Here is a 24,216-nt window from a genome sequence, read left to right as displayed (position 1 = left end):
GTTGTTATGTGTTAGGGTACTTGTTACGTGTTGGGTACTTGTTAAACTTGTTTGAAAGCCTAGCCTAGTGGCATCTGGTATCTCAAAAAAGTGACTCGCATGATACATGAGATATATGATAAAATCATGTTTTGGGGATGAAAATTTAGGGGTCGCATGATACGTGAGATCGTAGGATACGCGAGTATATACGGTATATACTGTATCACCCATTTGACCCACAAAGGAAGCAGATTTTAAAAATATTAATTCTCAGGATGTAGGCATCACTGGTAAATCCAACATTTATTGCCCATTCCTACTTACCCTGAGAAGCTGCCTTTCTGTGAACATTATGGTGTGTATGGTGTATGGCAATGGTGCTCTCACAATGCTGTTAGGTAGTCAGCTTTTACCCAGCAACAATAATGGAACAGCGATATATGTCTAGAACAGGATGGTGTGTGACTTGGAGGGAAAGTTGGAGGTGATTGTGTTCCCGTGGACCTGCTCCCCTCGTCTTTCCAAGTGGTGGAGGTCATCGGTTTGGGAGGTGCTGCCAAAGAAGCCGTGACATATTGCTGCAGTGCCTTCTGTAGATAGTACACACTGTGGCAGAGGAGGTAGATGTTTAGGCTAGTGGATGAGGTAGTAATGCCTGAATGGCGCAATGCCTGGAGTGCCATCATTCAGATGAGACAATAAACTGACTCCACGTCAGCCTGTCCAAGTGGATATTATGTGAGGAAGGAACAAGTATTTCTGTACCCTAGCCAACAATCCTTCCTTCAAGTATCATCACCACAAACAAATCAGCTAGTTATTTATCTAATTTTCTGGTTGTGAGAACTTGCTGTGCACAAAACTAGCCACCATAATAACAGTGACTATATTTCAACCGTAAGTCATTAGGTGTGCAGTATTTTAGCACATCATGAAGATGTGATGGGGATTTTGAAATGCAAGTTATTTCCTTTTTTCTTGAATGTACTTTGTTTAATATTTTTAAATAAATATGCACTTTTATTGTATGAAATTATCTTTTGTTGCAACTGGATATGTAGTTTGAAAAAGCAGTATTTTTATGCACATTGCTTCACTGAACATTTTAAAATGAACAAAACATGCATTGCGCATCAACTACAACCCATACAAAAAAAGGTCTATTGTTGATTCTATTTACCAATTTGTTTGCCGAAGTACAGTACAGTACAGTTGCAGGCAGATCTTTGTTTCTTCAACAGTTTATATAAAGTTCTACTAATCTTACTTTGTGTAATAACAGAACAAAGATTTGAACCAACATTGATTTAAATAGCTTATCAGTGCTAAAAATGTTGAAAATAACCATTAAATAAGCACCTAATAAATGTACATGAGAACACCAATGTATTAAACCAGTTCTCATTATACAGAATTGTTAATCTGAGGACATACAATTAGAGAATAAACCAAAGGCATTGATGCATAATTCATGAGCACCATAGGCACCAATGAGCTCCACTGACCAAAACAAAATTGACATTTCAGACTATTGATCTCTGATGTATATAACAGCCATTTACATCAAAGCCTTTAGTGTCTCTGGCCACCTCAAGCATTATTGTACAGCATCGACACACTAAAAAAATTTCAAATGGCTGCTTGCAGGAAGCATAAAGCACCAGTTTGGGGTACACGTATACAGTACCAGTCCATGTACACATAAGCAAACATGACATATCAATCTAGTACAGATATAATGAATGAGCCTAAAGTATCAGTCTGTAATAGACATATAGTCAAATGAACAAAAAATCTCAGTCTTGGATACACATTTAAGTAAAACACAAACATAAAATTCCAAGCTCAACAAAAAATTAACATTTTAAATATTCTACAAACTAATACATAGCCAAATTTCAGGATCTTTAAATCGCTTTAGATTTCTGTAAAATACACTCTGCCCCCTACCAAATTCAGCTGTTGAATTATCAATGGATAGGAAGTACAAAAATCATCAATCGTAGTCCAGGAATTGTTAGAGATCTAATTATGCACCAGGATCCAGCTGTAGTGCAAGTTTACTTTCAATGTAGCTTCCAAAAATTGTAACTTTAGAGAAAAAGTTATCTATCCCACAGCTCAGGCTTCACACAACTTTCATTCTAGAGGGGAAATGATGAAATAACTGAATGACTTATTTGCTGATAACTGATGCCATTTCAAACAAAATGGAAATTCAGTCATTAATGAAGAATCCATAAAAAAGCCATTGTGACCATTTGAAGCATGCAAGAATCATTGTTTGGTGGCAAAATTGATCAATAATTCAAGTTACCCATATATTACAGAATATTTGCCATTTAAATTACATTTCTTAATCAAGCACATAATATTGTAACAGCAGGGCCCATTCTATTAACACTGAAATGGAAACCATGGGACGTGTACAGTGTCCAAAGGGGGAAATTTGAAATGCAAATTTTCAAATTCTGATTGCACTGCAATCACATTTTCTAAAATGTAGATGAACTATATACTGAAATTGTATCAAATACCTTCTAAAATTACAAAGGGAAACCCAGCATACATAGCTTTTGAATAACATGGGCAGAATTAAGAGCAGCTGATGTTTGTGTGATCTTCCTTCACACACCATGATTCTCCCCAATCCAAAAACATTTATGCAGCATGTGTACTTACTTCCAGTTACCTAACCAGTACCATCCAAACACTGCATCAGTTTCTTTGACATTGCCTTATCGATTTCCTTAATCCACCCCCCCACCTCCCACCCCCCCCTGCCCAATTCCTGCTCAATGTCTTTCAAACCCCTGGAAAGCCTGTGGGATGTTTTCTTACGTGAAAAGTACTATGTAAGTGAAAGCTGTTATCTATCAATTTTGAAGCACAGCATTAAGTAACATTTTTTGACTATTTTATGGCTCTAACGATCACCAAAACAGAACTGATTTATGGTAGCGTTCCCTGATAAGCATGGCTCTAAATAAAGGAACTCATTCTAATCCAAGACAAACAGTGATGGTAGATAGTTCAAAAATTCAAGAGATTTCATTGTTTTTTGCAAAATAGGTTCTTGAGGGATACATAAATTACCATATAAGTGGAATTTTTTTTCCAACTTTGGGATCAGCCAGACAGAAAAAAAGAGCCTTTCCAATTCAGTACATTCCTATTAATTTGAGTTAGACTCAATCTAGTATGGTTTTCAATGCAGATTTATTCTACTTTTACTTGAAAAAAGTTATTTGAATGTAAATTATAAGATCAATAAAACTAGCAAGGCATTAGTGGTGCACAGGATAAAATCATCTTTTGAATTCAAGCTTTGTATTCCAAACAAAACACAGTTTACAGAACATATATATATTGGAATGTCCCATGCAGTATCAATGCATTCATGGAAATAAAGTGTCATTCCAAGAAATTGGAAGTACCAACCTATGATTTAAGAACTGTGCCAACCATTTTAATATAATAAATCTCACAAAGCAGAGTTCTTTAACTATTGTTTAGCAAGCTGAAACAAAACAATAGAGAGATGAACAGACATTTTTTTTCTCCTTTTTTTCTTACAAAAATCACATACAGTGAATGGCATGAAGTTTCCTGAAAGAAAAAAATCTTGGGAGTAAAGTTGAACATTTATATTCCAAGTTCATTCAGCACACCAATATCCTTATTGCATACCTATACACAATCTACTTCTACAATTGCATCGCCTTTTTAAATACTGCTGAATTGGATGTGGTATAACAATGAAATGTTCCGTGTAATTTACACTATTTTTTTCCACTTTAACTACAAGGACTTTCTGGGTTAAACACTAAAAAAGCAACAATAAACAAAAACTAGAATTTCCATGAAAGTAAAAATGAATTCATAAGCTTAAAGCTCAAAGTACAGATATTTTTTGCTTGCGTACTGACTGAAATTCCAGTGCATTACATCAATACAAGAATTAAAGATTCCTTCTTTGGAAGAAAAGATTTAGGTAGTGTCCATTGACTCCAAGCTAGTAGAAGACGAGTCCTTTTGGATGCTCTCAAAGATGGCGGCCAACTCGGGGTTGGAGCTTATTTGAGATTGAAACTCACTCATAAGTGGACTTTTCTCTGCTTCTGGAATGGTCAGTAGTGCTGCAACTGCCCTCATGGCCGAGCGTTTTAGTTCATCTTGCTTCTCAAACTCTTGTTTGACCGAGTTCGCTTTTACCTAATAAAGCAAACCATGACAATAAACCTTTTGAAACTTTTCAAGGAATCATTTTTTTAGGTTTATAAAGTTATTTCGTTTTTTTTACAATTTTATGGGTTAACAAACTGAAAGAATTCCAAATTTTGTGTGGGTTGGAAAGAAGAGGAGGAACAAGTGGAAGGAGGAAAAGAACTGGTAATAAAGTTTCAATATTCCTATGTTTTTCATGTTTTAGATGAAACATGCTTGATTAATTATATAATTCTGGACATCATAAACTCTAACAAAAATCTGTCACACCTTTTTAAATAGATGAATTGAATCACTAACTGTGGAGATCTGAAACAAGCCCAGAAAATTATTAGTGCAACTATCCCAGTTTTTGCAGACCACCCAGCATCTGTATTATGAGCCAATGTTTAAACAACCCTTTAAAAGGTCTGTTAGCTACTGTTCTATTATGCTTTCACTGCTCAATACAGTTTTTTTAAATAGAAACAAAACCTTAATTTAAGAATTTTTTAAAAATCAGATCTATATTTGCATCAAGTGTCCCAACTTCACATCCCAAAGTATACAGTTTGTGTTGCAAATAAAGATTCCATAATATAGCATGATGCTATTGTAATCATAGGAGGTAATTTGTAAGACACTAAGGGCCCAATTTTCCCCAACCACTTTTTTCGGTGCACTTACCTTAAATGTGCCGACTTTGTGTGCTGTAAACGGAACCGAAAAAAAAAGGGGCCCCGTCCTGCCCACTCTCCGCTGTCCCAGCGTGGCGTAGCTTGTGAAGTGGGGGGGCGGAGCAACAGGCCAGCGCAGAAAGCACTGCCAGCAGCTGCGCACACGCTCCTGCGGGCTGTGAGCAAGACCCGATGCTCGCAGTCCCTATCCCCAGCCGAAGGGATGCCCCGATCTTCGCCGCACCCTATCCCCGGCCGAGTGGCCTCCCGCATCGGCCGGCCAGCCCGTTGACTTCCTGGGCCGAGCCGAGGTAGGACTTTAGTTTTATTTTTTATTTATTGATGGTTGTGCTTGAGAGTTTTGATTTTGGGGGGGTGGGGGGAGGAGAAGAGAACTTTTAAAAAAAAAACTTGATTCTGACATAAAGGTAGGTCTTCTATTTTTCTATTTGTTACTGATTGATTGCTTATTACTTTTTGTGGTTTGTTTAGTGCTTTGTAAGTCTTGGTGCAGGTTCTCAACTTCCTTGTATTTTTTATTTGTTGTTGAATGCTTATTTTTGTGTTTTGTTTAGTGCTTTAAGTGTCGGTGCTTTAAATGTACTAACCTGCGCCAAATTCTTAACTGCCTGCAATGTTTTTCAGAGCTGGCTACATACGCTGACCTAATTCGATTTGGAGTAAGTTTTAGCTGGCCAAAGTGGCATAAATGGCCAAAACTGGCATGTCTAGGAACTTTTGAAAAAAAACTGAACTAAAAAAATCGTACCTAACTGACTTACTCTGGAGCAAATTTTGGGGGGAAAATGGCATTTGTTAAACTTACGCCAGAAAAAACTTACTCCAAAAAAATTGATGCAAGTCATGGCCAAAATTGGGCCCTAACAGTGCACATTTTATATTGCTGTAGAGTATGCAGTTCAACTCACAAATCAGTGCTTGTTCAGGTTTCAGCTTTGGGTGGGAGTTTGGATTCATATTGTCTGCAGTCAATATGAAGCCAACCTTTTAAAACTTTAAAAAGTTTAAAATATTCCTCAGCAATCTACTGCATTGATGTATATTTTAAAGTTAAAAAGCAAACAGTCCTGCCAGCATTTTACCAACATTAAAAATATTAACATTTTGGCACCAACTTCTAATCCAGTTACTTAACCTCCAAAACATGTGTGACAAAGATATCAATATAATGCAAAATTGTACTGCTACTGTACAAAATTACTGGAAATAAAATTTTCAAAACAAATATTAAATGAGGTGTCTAAATTTTCAATTCTAGCATTTTCTGGATATAAATTTTAAGCACGTACTATTTTCTACAATAACTGCCATCAAATTGAATTCTTTTAAAGTTTGAAAAAAGTGTGCCGCAGTGATCTTATGCTATAAGCCAGAAAAATGGTTTATTCCAAGTAAACCTATGGCATCATTTCTTAAAAGAACATTTGTGTAAGTTATTGAAGGTTTTCCCTTGTGTCAACACAGCAGAAATCATTAGCTCCAAACGCCAATAATTAATTTGAGCATTGTTGAAGCACCTCCAGGGCTATGCAACTCATTACCTCCTTGCTGCACTGAGAGTATATACACAAACCTGGTGAGAATCAGCACAACAGCAGATAATTCAAGGCTCTATAAGTAGTCTGGCAACAAGTGTGATTTTTGTATAGCCTCCAAAATTACATATAAAGTGGACATCTCTATACCTTAGTTGTACAGGTAGCACGTAAAGGTTCCACCAGCCTGTCCAATCTCTGTAGAACTGCACTTGGACAAAGAGTCGATAATCGTACTAACATCAAGAAGGTGAGCATCTGTTAGGTTAAAAAAGAGAGCATGGACAATAAACTCGCTTACTACAATATTTTCCCAAATATCAATAACCAGCCTTCAACATACCTCTTGGTTTTAAATGCCTATAAGTAGTACATAAAAATAAAGTCTAAACAGTGGGTAAATCAACTGCATGGTGTGGTCCTGAGCCATGTTTGAAGCATTTAGAGTTGGTTGATGATAATGCACTGAGTAGGCTGACCTTGATCTGGGCTGAATTTTAATTGGCCTCAAATGTCCCTATGCTAAAGGTGGCGACAGGGGGGGGGTAAAACAAAGTTAGGGCTCCTGATCACTGTTCACTAATCCTCGCTGGAAATTGTGCAGCAGTAAACACATGGCAAAGATCAATGTGTGACAAGGGTGATGTCTCCAAGATAAAATAGCCAATACAAACCTTCTCGGTTCACGTAAGAACTGACATTCCAGTGAGATATTTTTTTAAATAGGATGCGCTTATTTGTACTGCAAAAATGGCCACCATGCTCCACCCTTTCTCTACGGTTGGTGCCCTTGGAGGATAAGCCACACCCTGAAGTTTCACTGGAACCGCCCATCCCAAGGTCTCACTGACTTTGCAAATTGTAACTTGATCCACTTTGACTTCCTGAAGCAACAAAGGACAGAGCTCCCCGGAAGACAGCAAGGGCCAGCCAAAGTGCCTTACCCTAGCACAAGTGCATGCCTTCCCCAGCTAAAGTACATCCTCCCACCCCCCCACCAGTCTCTCTCTCTCTCCCCGCCCACCCCTCCCCCCAGTCTCTCTCTTTCCCCCTCCCCCCAGTCAGTCAGTCTCTCTTTTGCCCACCCAACCCCCCCAGTCTCTCTCTCTCTTTTCTTCTTCCCCCTCCCCCCACCCCCCAGTCTCCCTTTCAACCCCCCCGCCGCTTCTCTGCCTCCCTCCCCCACCAGCAGCCCCCCACCTCCCTGAGATAGATCAGGTTCGGAGGAGGGACAGAAGCGAGAAGGGAGAGGGGGTAGGAGAAGCGAGTCGGGGGAGGGGGTGGGAGAAGAGAGAGTCAGGGGAGGGGGTGGGGGGGAAAGAGAAGAGAGGAGGGGGGCGGGAAGAGTAGGGGCCGGGGCCTGAGCGGAGTCTTGGGCCTCAGGTCCTGCTGCTCAGCACCACGTGGAGGGAATGATTCAGGCCCGGGGCGGGACTTGACAGATGCAGGTCTGTCAAAAAAAAGTGCAGTACAAATAGTTACACTGTTTTAAATATTAAGCTTTTTAATAATTACTGGATAATAATCCACATTCAAGTTATTTACCTTGATGTCATAATGGTCCTTCAGTCCATCTTCAACATGGTTCAGGAATTCAAAAATGTCTAATCTGTCGAGACAGCTATCCAGAAGTGTGTACATGCATTCAAAAGCTGCTTTCCTAATATCTAGACCATCATCTACAGTATGCTTAAATGGTCCCATTTCCACCTAACAAAAAGGAGAGAAACAAAATGATGAAAGCTTGTCCAAAATGCAGATTTTATAAATCCAGGGTAGAATATTTTCAAAATAAAGGTATTTTGCATACAAACCTCTCTTATTAATTCCTTCCTAACTTTTGTTTCATTATAAAGGTGAGGAAGAACAGTATCCAAGAGGTCCCTGATTAGTGATGGTTTATTATGTGCAGCCGAATTGAAAGTAACTAAAGCAACTCTTCTCACATTGAGATCTGGATCCTCCAATGTTTTCAGGAAATCACCTGAAACAATAATTTAGATATATTTTTATGCATCTCTAATTTGTCCTTCTAAAATCACCAGAGTGCCAAGTAATCCCCACAAACCTCAACTCTTTAGGTGCCCACAGCCCTGATACCTCACCCAAATGGCCATTCTTCATGTCCAAGACTACAACAGCAAATGTCAGTAGACTATTCATCAGTGGGGACATGACAGACGAGACCAATCACATTCTCATCCAATATTTATGCACACACATTTGCCAACAGGCATTAATTCACTGAGATCAGCAATGAGAACCTTAGATGGCTTTTTCCTACCCTTCCTCAGGGTACTGAGACCAACTACTGCCCAACCAACATCACCAAGCTTAGCACAAATCTGGAATGAATCTGCAGTCTTCTGACTGCATAGCTTAATTACACTGGCTAAACTAGGGACACTTTTACCCATTTGGCCTCTTGGAGAGCTCTATTTCCTTGTAAATCCCCAGATTACCATCCACCATTCCCCAATTGATGGCACATAGGTACAGATTTCAGAGCGGTGTTAGTTTGAACCTATTATCCCCATACCCCCTCAGGACCCCAACTTCAGGCAGTGCTATGGAGAAGTGAGTTCGGTACACTATCTACCTGTCAATTCATTTAAATAACATTTCAAAACTTTTTTAAAGTTTTAATAACAAAAGGAATTGGGAATGAAAAGAAACAAGTTTACCTATGCAGTTCTTTAATAGAGGATCTATTGGCTGCGGGTGATCAGAAATCGTAAACTTCACAGCTGTAACCACAGAACTTCGAGCATAGGAAGACCCTGTAGAAGAATAGCAAGATGAAAGCACACCACGGACTGAGAGAATACTGATTACAGTTCATTCCCTGTAAGATTTCTACATTTGTGATGTGATTTAAAAAAAATTAAAGTCAACTCCCCCTTCAAACTAAATATGATTGTATATATGAAAATGGTTTTATATTCAAATTCACTCACTCTAGTCACAAATAAGGCAACAAAACAAAACAAAGTGTAAAGGTCAAAAAGAGGGATTTAAAGTTATAAACAAGGACCAATTTGTATTGAAGGATATTAGTCCCATTTTTGAAGTATTTTATGCAGTGGCAGAAAAGGCATTTTCCAATTTCGACAACAACTTGTATTTATATAGTGACTTTATAGTAAAATGTCCCAATACGCGTCACAGGAGCAAGATCAAACAAAATTTGACATCAACCCAAATAAGGAGATATTAGGGCAGTTGGTCAAAGAGGTAGGTTTTAAGGAGCGTCTTAAAAGGGGGAAAGAGAGGTAGAGAGGCGGAAAGGTTTAGGGAGGGAATTCCAGAGGTTAGGGCCTGAGCAGCTGAAGGCATGGCCACCAATAGTGGAGTGATTAAAGATACAAGAGGCCAGAATTGGAGGAGTGCAGATATCTCGCAGGTTATAGGACATTACAGAGATAGGGAGGGGCCACAGAGGGATTTGAAAACAAGGATGAGAATTTTAAAATCAAGGCATTGCTTAACCAAGAGCCAATGTTGGTCAGCGAGCACAGGAGAGATGGGTGAACGGCTATTCTGCAAGTTAGGATATGTGCAGCAGAGTTTTGGATCACCAAGTCTCCTGAGGGTGGAAGATGGAGGCCGGCCAGGAGTGTGCTGGAATAGTCAAGTCTAGAGGTAACAAAGGCATGGATGAGGGTTTCAGCACCAGATGAATTGAGGCAGGGGCAAACTCAGGCAATGTTGCGGAGGTGGAAATAGGCGGTCTTAGTGATGGTGCGGATATATGGTCAGAAGCTCATCTCTGGGTCAAATACGACACCAAGGTTGCGAACAGTCTGGCACAGCCTTAGACAGTTGCCAGGGATAGGGATGGAGTCGGTAGGTAGGGATGGGAGTTTGTGGAGGGGACCGAAATAATACAGTATGATTATTAACTTCCAATCCCTATTATTTCCCCTTTCATTTCTTTCTAATTTTTTTCTCCTCCCAGTTTCTTTTCAAACATAGCTCTTTCTCCAATCACTGGCCACATACTTTCCCCATACCAGAACAGAGTGCATTATTCACTGAGGTGGTATTGATGGTTATATAGCAATAATTACAGATTGTGAAATTCTAATTTTTCTCTTAAAGTACCTACTTGACAAAAGTAATTATTAAAACATGTACTATATAGGGTATTAGAGTTCCAAACTAACTAAATACATTTTCGAAATAAGTTATGTATGAATAACACACCTGACTCCAAGTACCCTTTAAGTCGTGGAAGTAATGTTTCTGGATCTATCAGAGTAAGTTTGCCCAGGCATTCTGCAACAACATTTCGAGTTCCTTCTTCTGCACATTCACAGTGTTTCAGCAGCAAATTCCAAATGTTTTCTACATATGGTTTGAGACCTCCAACTGAAGACGAGCTAATAATCTCTTTCAGAGAATGCAGGAGGAGGTATTGCCTTTTGGGTTGACTCGTTATCTCTTGCAGAACGAAAGGCAGGTACTCAGGAAGGTTTCCCACACTAATGCTTCCAAGAGCATAAGATGCTGCAGATTTAACCTCCTCACTAGAGGAAGAGAAAGCTTCTAAGATTACAGATTTAAGCTCAGTTTGCCCACTTAAGTCTATATGATGACCAACCTCTCCAAGAGACAGCAAAGCCAAGAGTCGGATAGAATCAGTGGATCTAGAATTCTTCACATCCTGGATAAACTGCCCAACTACAGCTGGACCTTCTTTGGGGCAGGCTCGGGTAAGTGCTGCTACACACTTGGCAATTGAATAATAGGACTGCTTGTGGGTCAATGCACTGCTTTGAGAATAAACTGGACCAGTTAGCATTCGTAACAACTCCATATAACCTAGGTTTGCAGTTCCAGTCCCAACAAGAGCTTGGAAGAAATACAACATTGCACTGAGAGCTCCCCCTTGAAGTAGTGGGGACCGCACCAGTCCAATAAGCTCTGTAAGAATTGAACCACTGACTTTCGAAAGGGAAGATGGGTGCACCTTGGCCAAGGTTGTAAGAAAGCTTATGGCCATCTGTGACACATGCATGTCACTTTCACTAATGAGAGGTGGCAGCTCCACTAGAACCGCTTCAATCATGGCAGGTGTCAGGCTGTCACTATAGTTCTTGATCAAGATGTCCAAAGAAGAAAGGGTACTCAGCTTCAATGCTCGCTGGTTCTTCCTCAAGAACGAGGCTAAAATTGGTACTCCCTCACCCAGCACTGGTCGCAGGTCAATCTTGAGAGAAGATCCAGCAATTAATGTCAAGGCTTTCACTGTTGTCAGTCTAGTAATTTCATTCTTCAGCCGCTCCAAGAAAATCTGCAGTGTGCTCGGTAAGTCACTGCCTAAATGGTCCCCAAGATTACAAATGATCTGTCCCATACAGGAGATAGCTCTCTCCTTCACCTCTTGATCAATGTCAGCAGCTTTCAAACGCTTGACAGTACAAGTGAATAAGTCATTAATGTATGGAGCAGCATCAAATGAATATAGATGATCTACAGGCCTTATTACTTTTACGAGCTGCTGAGTTACAAGAAGGGCTTCTGAAGTGATCTTGTAGAAAGGATCACCCACACAAGCCACGACTGGTGGAACTAAAGCTTCTACATGAGGATGGAAGACCTGAGGCGAGTGGTTACAAAGGATAACATACAAACATGAGAGAGCATCAATCTTTAGATTGGACGAGCTGGACTTATCATTCAAGGAAAAGATTATTCCTGCAAATAAAAAACACAAGCAATCATAATGGCATGGAATAAATGTTTTTTTTTTAAAAAACAATTTAAATTACATTTTCTACTAGTAGTATCTCAAGTAACTATCCTAATACAATTCCACAAGGAAACAAACCTGTAAATTCCATAATTTTCTAAAAGAATGGCCATTTGCTATTTTTGGAGTTGATAAATTTACTGGCAAAAATATTTTTTTTTTGTAGTCATCCCTGCTTCAACAATCCACTGCCGACAATACACAAATCCAAAATGTCACAAATTGCATACAAAACAAATATAAATACTGTATGCTTAAAGCAAACTAATGTGTAGTTTAGAACAATTTTGTAAACCCATTATACTCTATTGGATCCAACACTAACATGCAGTAAACTGGGTTGAATCTTCAGGGGGAGGAATATTAATCAAGATTTATTGCTTCAATTTTAAGTGTCCTGTCCCTTCAGCTGTTGTACTGCATCGGATTTCGAATGACTTCTTAAATCTACCTTTTTGGTCCATCTGCTATTAAATATGCTTTCCCTGCATCCCTTCTTTCCTTACCTCTATTCCACTATCTTGGTCATTACTTGATTCCCTCAGATATAAAATGTGATTTTCCAATTTTTCCAACCTTTGCTGACCCTGTTCTAATTTTGCTCTGTGCTAGTTTTCCTTTCCATGCTAACTTCCCTGTCTGTCCTATTCCGATGGTATAAGCCCTAATCTAAATATGGAGTTCTCGTAAAAACAATATAAAAAAAAACTGGATAGCAAATAAGTCGCAATAAAATGATGATGAAACAATAAGTAAACACAATTAGTACAGACAAATGTTATTTTTGCCTTTTCTGAATTAACACATAGTACAACAACTTGATTTTATATAGCACCTTTTAAGGCAGTAAAACGTTCCAAGCTGCTTCGCAGGAGTGTTATCAGATTAAATGTGACACTGAGCCACATAAGGAGATATTATGACGGGTGACTAAAAGCTTGGTCAGAGGTAGATTTAAGAACGTAAGAAATGGGAGCAGCGGTAGGCCTCTCGAGCCTGCTCCACCATTCAATAAGATCATGGCTGATCTGATCATGGGCTCAGCTCCATTTCCCTGCCTAGGTGTGGCCTCACCAATACCCTGTACAGTTGTAGCAGGACTTCTCTGCTTTTATACTCTATCCCCCTTGCAATAAAGGCCAACATTCCATTTACCTTCCTTATTATTTGCTGTACCTGCATACTAACTTTGTGTTTCATGCACAAGGACCCCCAGATCCCTCTGTCCTGCAGCACTTTGCAATTTTTCTCCATTTAAATTATAATTTGCTTTTCTATTTTTTCTGCCAAAGTGGATAACCTCACATTTTCCCACATTATACTACATCTGCCAAATTTTTACCAACTCACTTCGCCTGTCTATATCTCTGCAGAATTTTTGTGTCCTCCTCACAACTTGCTCCTCACATCTTTGTATCATCAGCAAGCTTGACTACATTACACTCTGTCTCTTCATCCAAATCATTAAGAAAGATTGTAAATAGTTGAGGCCCCAGCACCGATCCCTGTGGCATCCCACTAGTTACTGCTTGCCAACTGGAAAATGACCCATTTATCCTCACTCTGTTTTCTGTTAGTTAGCCAATCCTTTATCCATGCTAATATATTACCCCCAACCCCATGAACTTTTATCTTGTGCAATAACCTTACTGAATGCCTTCTGGAAATCCAAATACACATCCACTGGTTCCCCCTTATCCACGCTGCTCGTTACATCCTCAAAGAACACCAGCAAATTTGTCAAACATGATTTCCCTTAAATAAAACCATGCTGACTCTGCTTGACTGAATTATGCTTTTCCAAATGTCCTGCTACTGCTTCCTTAATAAATGGACTCCAGCATTTTCCCTAACGATAGATGTTGGGCTAACTGGTCTATAGTTTCCTGCTTTCTGTCCGCCTCCTTTTTTAAATAGTGACATTACATTTGCGGTTTTCCAATCTGCTGGGACCTGTCCAGAATCCAGCGAATTTTGGTAGATTACAACCAATGCATTCACTATCTCTGCAGCCATTTCTTTTAAGACCCTAGGATGTAAGCCATCAGTTCCAGGGGACTTGTCCACCTTTAGTCCCGTTATTTTACCGAGTATTTCTTTTTTAGTGACAGTAATTGTTTTAAGTTCCTCCCTCCCTATAGCCCCTTGATTATCCATTATTGGGATGTTTTTAGTGTCTTCTACCGTGAAGACCGACACAAAATATTTGTTCAAAGTCTCTGCCATTTCCCTGTTCCCCATTATTAATTCTCCAGTCTCATCCTCTAAGGAACGAACATTTACTTTGAGGAGCGTCTTAAAAGGAGGAGAGAGAGAGAGAGAGAGGTAGAGTTTGAACTTGGTAAAATGCCATTCATTGAATGCAGGATTGACTGGTTATGGTAACAATTTGACATTGGAAGTCTCACATTCCGATAGAAAATGCCAGAGATAAAAATCTTCAAAATTCTATTCTGCACCTTCAGGTGAATATGCACAGTGCATTAATTTACAGAAATCTTAGAAAGCAGCTCAACTAAAGAAAGACAACTCTAATACTTTACCTGGAACAAGAACTGGTACATGCTGAGTCAAAGCACCAGGCAACACATTCACCAGCTCAGTCAGCATGTGAAAGCAACACTGGCGGGTCTTCACACTTTTCTCTTTCATCTGCTTGTGTAAAGCTTTAACAATGTTGGGCACCTTTAAAGAAAGGGATTTAAGCAGGATCAGAATTATGTATTCCTTGTTTCCATGTCGCACTCGTAGATTTGAATGCAGGTACTATATAACGGAGTGAGAAATAATAATTAATAGAAGGTATAGAAGTAATTCAAATGAATGAAATACGTAACTTCAATAGGGGTGTTACATTTGCGGTTTTCCAATCCATGGGACCTGTCCAGAATTCAGGGAATTTTGGTGGATTACAACCAATGCAAAGAAAATCATAATTTAAGAAACTCGGCTTTTCTAGTCACACCAGTTCAAACATTATTTGATGCTTTTCAAGGATGGAATATAATCTAACAATTTTTAAAAACAATTTTTAAGTGCCTATACTTCATCCAAATAAGGAAAACACGTTTTTTGCATGTAACACACACTGACCGCATGGCGCATACAACTTGGCAACAAACCAAGACTTATGCTTAAACCATTCTTCAATCTAGTTTGACACAAAAACAAATTTAAAATAAGGCAGAGGTGGCATTAATGGAGGACACAGATTGGATGAAATGGGCAGCTACATAGAACTATACATAGTTAAAATTAAGACAGCATTTTGATGACAATGATAGCAACAAGCTTCAATTTCACTTGGAAGATGTTTTTAAAAATTGTTGTACAAAAAGACAGAAACACTGCATGAATATAGATTAAGAACAGTATTTGTGATAAAGCCACAAAAAAAAGTGTCAGCTGTAATGATAAATGCTGCCTTCAAACTTACTTGATTCTGAAGCATGACTAAAGGGGTCTCCTCTTGTTCCATTGCATCTGGGTCAAGATGCCAGCTCTGAGCAGGCCTGGTCTGTTTGAGCAGTGAGAGATATGCATGGAAAACATCTGCTTTAACATTTTCTTCACGTTCCTTGAATCTGGCAATCAGCGCAGGAGATACCGTTTTATAAAACTCTGGTAGCATTTCATGCCGAGTGCTGACCACACCATCTAAACACTTGGCAGCAGCACGTCGTACCTTCCAGCTCATATCATCATCATCACTGTACTCATCATCACTTCCTAGTAACAGTAAGGGGGAGGGGGTATAAAAAATTTAAAATTATGAATGCCTTTCAAACACAACTGGTATATAGAACACACGACCACATAATGAAGCAGAGAGAAAGGAGAGAGAAATTCAGTCAGGATTTCCATTGCAAATCACTATTGAGTAACTCATGCTGGAGCACTGCACACACATGAAAGTCAAGTGAGGACAGGAGCAAGCCCAGTTGTGATGAGCCGTGTGGGTAAATAATCCACCAACACTCACTTTAGACTCTAAAATCACCACAGATGATGAGCTATTAAAAGACTGAGTAAAAGTCAACACCATCACGAAAATAAGGAAGTAGCTTTTTTTTTAAATTATGTAATACACAAAAAACAATACGGCTGCTGTATTAACTTGGATAGTCATTCTTCCTCAAAAAGTAGCAATATTGAACATTCTAGGTTGCCTCACACATTTGTTTACCTTCAAACTTATCTCATAAGCTACTTAATACAAAAGGATATGGTGTTATTGTCAAGTTTTGTACCTTGATCATCATCATCTCCACCTTCGGATTCCATTGCAGCGTCATCGTCATCTTCATCATCATAATTGTAATTGGGGTCATAGGTTAAGTACCTCAGGCACAGGTTAATAATGGTAGTGACATGAAGAAAAACTTCCTTAGGGCACCTACGAAACATGACCATTGAACACGTGTTCCATAAATTAAATTAAAGTTGGTAAATTAATAAAATTTACATCTAACACTTAGTCACTCAAATTACCAACTCAACCAGTCATGGGTATAAATTATGTCAAGTATCGCCTATCCATATGTATATGCAAGGTAAGTCAATCAAACACAATCTTTAATTATAGTAATGGACCAAGTTGTGAAGAAACACTTCACATTTAGGCAAATGTTTATTACTGCTGTCTTTTTGGCTGCAATTTCTTTTCAATTTAAAATTCCAAACTAACATTACACCTTACCTTCTCACAAACGACTCGAAGGCTTGAATGCAGTATTCTCTCAATTCATCATCCTCAACGCTGCAGAACTTAACGACTAATGGAATGATTTTCTCCAGATATTCCCCTAAAGAGAAAATAATCAAAAATTCAGAAATTCTCTCATAATAGTGTAAAAAGACTTTTATAAACTGGTGAAAGCATTTTAAAAAGGTCATTAAATGCAGATTCCTGTTACCTATTCGGTGCCCTGCTTGTCTGCTAATAGCAGCAATACACTGAATATAGGTCCTAGTTGTAGACATAGATTCATTTTTGGCAAGCTCTGTCAACAAATGCTCAATCAGGTCAACAAAGACTAGGTTTCCACAGCTCATGACAAGGTGACCAAGAGCAATGATAGTTCTCTTCCGAACAGCAAGCCGGGGACTGGTAAGCTGAGGAAGAAGGCAGTTCAAAATTGATGGATGGAAATTAACCAGCAGACCTCCTTGCCTGGAAAAAATAAAAAGATTCCAGTTTTAGTTCCAACTCAAAATGGCCATTTTTGGTTCAACCCATCTAAAGTTATTTTTTTAAATTCGAGGACCCAGCAGGCTTGGCAGAAAGTGTATTTTTTTTAAACATTGGCCAAAATCATATAATAGCAACAAAGGGCAGATTTTTTTGTCCTGCGTCACATTCAGAAAAAATTATATATTTTTTTTTTTGAAAAACAGTTTTGAAATAACTGAAGTAAAAAAGGAAGTTGGCATTCTTTGTCCAGTTTAGAAATGGAAGCCTGAAGACAAATTTGCCTCAGGACCAAGCTAGGGTGTTTGATCTGTAAATGAAATAAGTTAGTCAAGATATGAGACTAATCAAATTATACATGGTCAAAGTATACATTGTGCTAATCATTCTATGCATATTGCATTGAACTGTTTGTTTTTAATAAACGCAGTTGATCAACAGAAAGGACTTGCATTTATTTAGCACCTTTCACGACCCCCGGACGTCCCAAAGCGCTTTACAGCCAATGAAGAACTTTTGAAGTGTAGTCACTGTTGTAGTGCAATAAATGCACAGCCACTTTGCACACAGCAACCTCCTACTAACAGCAATGTGATGATGATCACTAAATCTGTTTTTTAGTAATGTTGATTGAGCAATAAATATTGGCTAGGACACTCCCCATGCACTTCTTCAAAATAGTATCATAGGATCTTTTACATCCACCCGAGAAGGCAGACGGAGCCTCAGTTTAACATCTCATCCGAAAGACGGCACACCTTCGACAGTGCAGCACTCCCTCAGCACTGCACTGGAATGTCAGCCCAGATTTTTGCGCTCAAGTTCCTGGAGTGGAGTTTATAGAAGACTTCTCAATATTTGTAGTACAGTTTACTTGAAGTCGACAAAAATGTCTCTCATTATTGTATCACGTCAAGTAGTCTACAAAAGATTGTTTCATTTAATAGTCTTGCAGATTATCAGACAGTGCAAGAAATATATTCCAAAGAGGGTATTTTAACCCTTTGTGGAACAATTTTATCTCTTATTTTGAGTATTGTATTTTTAGTTTATTATTGTATCTTACTAAGCATAATAGTCTGTCTGAGGTATTTACCTCCTTTTGAAAAGACAGGAGAATGTGGTGCACACCCATGTGAGGTTTGGTGCAATACCATGGTTAAGGAGTAATTATTGGTCCCACAGTACTTGACATGCATAAAGCCTCAGTATTAGGTCATACAGGATTGCTTACAGAAGCTGCCTTTCTACTGTGAGGACAACTTTAGGAGTATGTTGGGAGAAATCCAGAAAGAACACAACAAAAATATTACCAGTTTCTTGCAGCTGAATTATTGTCTTCCTGCTTTAACTTTCTATTGTAATCTTTACATTGTTTCTCTTTACTCTTTCTCCCTTTCATCAAATAAAGCTTCCACTTCACTATTTTCTTGATAACTACTTATCAACCTTGTATATAATATAGGCTCATTTAAGTTCACATGTCAAAATAGCTACCTTTCTGCAGCACTTATTAATCGTTGCAGTTTATGCCAGGCTCCCTTAGGGTGGATTCTTACAACAGTTGTCCATAGCAAAATCTAGGTTATTCTCTCTAAACCAACCTACCCACCCTTGTAATGTCACAAATCATCATCCTCTACTATAACTAGAATTAATGCGTGGCACAGAGTTACAAGGCAGTAAATGTAATCTGCAATTCAGACACGACCCTCTCGAAGCACAGTTCATGAGCACGAGTAGAACTCTAAGATTATGTTACTGCCTTAAGCTCATTGACATCTCTAGGTTGTGCTTATAGTTTATTTTCCCTGTTTGGTACTATGGAGTATGAGCTGGACAAGATATGGACTCCTGACCAACATCAAAAGCCTAATTACCTGCTTAGCATATCCGCCATGATGTCCAGTGCTTCCAACTGAACAGAGACATCTTCCTGTTTGGCAATGGCACTAGTGAGACGTCCTGTGATCTTTTTACAAACATTAGCTGCCAAAGCAGATCCTAGAAAATAAACACACATTCCCAAATAAATCTCAGACAAATAACAAGGATGGGTTTTAAAGTACATTTGGTCACTGCTAGAATGTTTTTTTCAAAGATATCCTGTCCTGTGTTAAAATAATGTCAGTCACATTACGATACTACAATGTCAAAGGACATGTCCTAAAAGCACACCTTTAAAACTAGTTTTCAGCCAGAGGCCAATTTCAGATGACACGGAACACCAGACGTGTGGGAAAATGGGCAAGTTCATTAGTCAATATTTTTTTTTAAAAAGCTAAGAAAGAAACAGTATTATTAAATGAAAAAAAATTAAAACAGTAAAAACAGAATAAGGAAGATTAGCAGGACATTGAAATAGGCAGATGATGTATTTGAAATCTTACAAATTTTTCTAGCGAAATAATTTCCAGTAATGTTGAGCAGCACTGTTCTCTTGTGTATTTGATCACAGAAATACAAAACAACTTGTATTTATATAGCGCCTTTAACATAATAAAACATCCCAATGCACTTCACAGGAGCATTATAAAACAAAATTTGACTGAGCCATATGAGGAGATGTTAGGGCAGATGAATGGGGTAGGTTTTAAGCAGCGTCTTAACAGAGGAAAGAGGCGGAGAGGTTTAGGGAGGGAATTCCAGAGCTTAGAGCTTAGAGCTTTGGCAGCTGAAGGCACAGCCACCAATAGTTGAGCGATTAAAATTGGGAATGTGCAAGAGGCCAGAATTACAGGAGTGCAGATATCTCTAAGTTGTGGGGCTAGAGGTGCATGCAGCTGCCTCTGCCTATCTCCCATTCGCTGATTATTGTAGAACTTGTCCTTTTCTTTTCTCTGTGCCACTCATACATGTTCTCACGATATATGTTTTTAATTGTTCATCTATAATCTTCACTCATTCACAACTACTAGTTATCTATTCTTCATATTGGTCGGAGGCTTCCTGCGGGGAAATGCCTCTGATTCGCAAATAAAATACCCATGTACCTGGTGGTCCAGGAGTTACGGAGTTTTGCAGTCCTCGGGCTCTCCAGATATACGCGGGCAAAAGCTCACTTATCTCAGGGACGCAGGAGGTTCTTGAGCGCCCCTGGGATCAAGTGGGCCAGCCCAACAAATGACAGAAGGGAATCCCTATTCATACTTATGGGGATTCCGTATGTACAGAAACCCCATAAGTATGAATGGGAATACCCTCCCAAAATACATCGACAACAAATCACATTTAAACGTAATTAAAATGGTATTTAATTAAATATTTAAAACAAAAATTTTATTTTTTGAAAAATAAATTTACATGTTTGAAAGGGGCCAAAAATAAACTTCCCTCATTTCACCAGTCTTTAAATATATAAATTATTTACCAGGCACAAGAATTTCACGGACATTCATTGAGTAAAGATTGGGCCAACTCTCCGCCCGTGAATGCCCTCCCCCGCCCCCCCCCCCCCCCCCGAGGATGACAGATCACAAGTTCCGGGTTTTAGCGCATGCCTAAACCCTGAACATGCGCGGCCCCTATCTGTGCATGCACACCTTGTACACGCCCATAGGAGCTGCAAATTATGGCCCATTATACATTATCCTAAAAGATGGAACATTGCAAATTTATTTATTAAAAAGAGTAACCTATTTTCATATTAGATTGGCTTTCTGATCCAGAATATCAGAACATAAAGGTCAAATTATGAGGATAGATTGCATAAACAACTTCTACTTAAATAGCACCTTAACATAGTAAAACGTCCCAAGGCGTTTCACAGGACCGTTATCGGTCAACATTTGACAGCGAGCCACACAAGGAGATATTAGAGCAGGTGAGGCAGATTTTAAGGAGTGTCTTAAAGGAGGAAAGAGGGGTAGAGAGGCAGAGAGGTTACAGGAGGGAATTCCAAAGCTTAGATACTTGGCAGCTGAAGGTTCAGCGGCCAATGGTGGAGCGATTAAAATCAGAGATGCTCAAGAGGCCAGAATTGGAGGAGTACCGATATCGTGGCTTATATTCCCTGGATTTTAAAAGGTTGAGGGGTTAATCCAAAACAAGGGAGCATAATCTTAAAATTAGAGCTAGGCCATTCAGGAGTGAATCAGGAAGCACGTTTTCACACGAAGGGTATTGGAAATCTGGAACCCTCTCCCCAAAAGGCTGTGAATGCTGGGTCAATTGAAATTTTAAAGATTTAGATCGACAGATTTTTGTTAGGTAAGCATATCAATAGCTATGGAACAACAGCAAGTAAATGGAGTTGAGATACAAATTCAATGGCAGAACAGGCTCGAGGGACTGAATGACCAACTTCAGTTACTAAGTAGGTACTCTGAAAAATCAGAAAGTTCTTCTCGGACAGTGAGAATGTTACAGAAGATTGTATAACTATACCAACCAAATATCACTTAGATATACAAATTTCCCGGAGATCAAAGGGGGCGAGATTAAAACCAGCTAGTCCAGATAGAGGGAGAATTTCCCCAGGAGCACTTCCACAGACAGAAGTTCATTACTTTGAGGTATCAGAAGGCTAACACCATTTTTCCCCAGAGGAAGACAAGGCAACCAGCTGATCCGCTCCAGCTTATAAGGACTAGATCATACAAGTTCTGAAAACATTGCTAAGTGCAAGCATATAGACTTCAATATATTCAACAGACTGACATTCTAATGTTGTTAACTTGTCAGTGATCTAAGGAGTCTAATTCTAAATTAAACGTACCAATTTACATCAATCGGTGACAGATCTTAACTGTAATTTATAATCAGCAAGCAATTAATGCTAAATTGTTGACATAACTGCCTTTGTAACTTATTCATTTTGTCAGTTAACCTTATTTACTAATTATTTCCATACTCAATGAATAAGTTTAATTGCTGCCAACTACAATTCTGTTACCAAATAATTGTTAATTAATTAATTAATTAATTACTTTGTTGTTGGGCTTCTTTGATAATTGACAAAAAAGGGTTAATTTAATTACACAGTAGCTTATGTGGATCCTGATGGGAGGTTGGTGATGTAAATGCTAATATAATCCGAGCTGATTGAGGAGATCAGCAAGCCAAATGTGTGCATCATTCACGCCAAGGTTGGAGGTAAATCCAAAAGGTTCCTTGACGAGGAATTAAGGTGAAGGGTTTTGGATTTGTCTCGTGCCCTTAGAATCATAGAAATTTACAGCACGGAAGGAGGCCATTACGGCCCATCGTGTCCGCGCCAGCCGACCAAGAGCTATCCAGCTTAATCCCACTTTCCAACTCTTGGTCCGTAACCCTGTAGGTTACGGCACTTTAAGTGTAAATCCAAGTATCTTTTATATATGGTGCCTATCCCACCCTTTCAGGCAGTGAGTTCCAGACCCCCATCACCCTCTGGGTGAATTCCCTCGTCTCCTCTCAACCTCCCCCCATTACTTTAAATCTAGGCCCCCTGCTTGTTGACCCTTCCTATCCACTCTATCCAGGCCCCTCATCATTTTAAACACCTCAATCAGGTCTTCCCTTAGCCTCCTCTGTTCGAAAGGAAACGGACCCAGCATCTCCAATCTTTCCTCATAGCCAAAATTCTCCAGTCCAAGCAACATTTTTGCAAGTCTCCTCTGCACCCTTTCCAGTGTAATCACATCTCTCCTGTAATATGGTGACCAAAACCGTACATAGTATCCAGCTGCGGCCTAACCAGTGTTTTATACAGTTCAAGCATAACCTTCTTGCTCTTGTATTCCATACCTCGACTAATAAAGGCAAGTATTCCATATACCGGTTGAATCTCCCTTATCCGGAACCCTCGGGACCTGGCCTGCTCTGGATAAGGAATTTATCCAGGACGAGGGATGGGCACGTTAAATTGGATGGTAGATACTGAGCAAGGGGATATCGGGGCTGGCTGGCTTGGGGCTGGGAGTGCGACAGAGTGATCATGGGGGGAGCGGGGAGGGGGGGGGGAGAGCGGGGGGGGCGGGATCAGGCCAGCGATTGCGGGAGTCGACAGTGAGAAAGGACTTTAATTTATTCATGTCTGAGTTCTGCGCATGCGTCACCAGGTGGCCGGGAATGGTTCTGGACGAGGGTGGTTCTGAATAAGAGAGGCTCTCCAGTTCTGAGACCCAAAACATTAACTCTGCTTCCTCTCCACAGATGCTGCCTGACCTGCTGACATTTCCATCATTTTCTGTTTTTATTCCAGATTCCAGCATCCGCAGTATTTTGCTTTTGTGTTAGGTTCAATCTGTACCTTGATAAATAATCTTGTCAGGATGTACATTCCAGTGCAGTGACAATATTTTTATTAAGCATAAACTCACCACTAGAAGCTGGAGGTAGCTCTCCAATTACCGTTTTCAGTCCAATACTGGAAATGTCTCGTAGTTGTTCCTTATCTGACAGCATATTGGTACACAAGGTATCCACAATTGTCTCCACCTGATATTCCTTCACCTTACTGACCAATGGACCAAGACTGAAGGACAAAATATTGAATTGCATACTTAAAACTGAGCATAAACTGGCACACACTCAAAAGCAAGTTCCTGATACATGCATATTTAAATCTGGAGCACACACATTAGATATAAAAGCTTTTTTTCCCCAAAAAAAGGTAATCGGAGACTGCTCTTTCCATAACCTGGTTTACCACTCTCACATTTCTTGGTGAGGATGCTTGTGATTACTACTGCTATTACTGAACTTTAAGGAGGCTTTGAGGGTGTCCTTGAAACATTTCCTCTGCCCACCTGGGGCTCGCTTGCCGTGTAGGAGTTCCGAGTAGAATGCTTGCTTTGATAAAATGCAACATCCCCACCGAAACCTGGGAGTCCCTGGCCAAAGACCGCCTTAAGTGGAGGAAGAGCA

At 39.4% G+C, this 24,216-nt stretch overlaps 1 protein-coding gene across 1 annotated transcript in view; it reads right to left on the bottom strand.

Moving 5' to 3' along the window:
* Positions 1-1,040: 1,040 nt before the first annotated feature.
* Positions 1,041-24,216, bottom strand: part of cand1 (cullin-associated and neddylation-dissociated 1) — a 29,857-nt gene continuing 6,681 nt past the window's right edge. Inside the window, exons 3-15 of the mRNA XM_070900297.1 lie at positions 23,670-23,824; positions 19,248-19,371; positions 17,093-17,349; positions 16,876-16,981; positions 16,427-16,572; positions 15,613-15,905; positions 14,720-14,861; positions 10,628-12,121; positions 9,106-9,201; positions 8,236-8,405; positions 7,967-8,131; positions 6,572-6,679; positions 1,041-4,197 (exon numbers count right to left, since the gene is read on the bottom strand). Of these exons, the coding sequence (XP_070756398.1) occupies positions 3,973-4,197; positions 6,572-6,679; positions 7,967-8,131; positions 8,236-8,405; positions 9,106-9,201; positions 10,628-12,121; positions 14,720-14,861; positions 15,613-15,905; positions 16,427-16,572; positions 16,876-16,981; positions 17,093-17,349; positions 19,248-19,371; positions 23,670-23,824 (3,481 nt within the window). The 3' untranslated portion in view covers positions 1,041-3,972. The remainder of the gene's footprint in view (positions 4,198-6,571; positions 6,680-7,966; positions 8,132-8,235; positions 8,406-9,105; positions 9,202-10,627; positions 12,122-14,719; positions 14,862-15,612; positions 15,906-16,426; positions 16,573-16,875; positions 16,982-17,092; positions 17,350-19,247; positions 19,372-23,669; positions 23,825-24,216) is intronic.

The sequence above is a fragment of the Pristiophorus japonicus genome, chromosome 15, assembly GCF_044704955.1.
Source record: "Pristiophorus japonicus isolate sPriJap1 chromosome 15, sPriJap1.hap1, whole genome shotgun sequence".
Lineage (NCBI taxonomy): Eukaryota > Metazoa > Chordata > Chondrichthyes > Pristiophoridae > Pristiophorus > Pristiophorus japonicus.
This window is presented reverse-complemented; position numbering and strand designations above follow the sequence as displayed.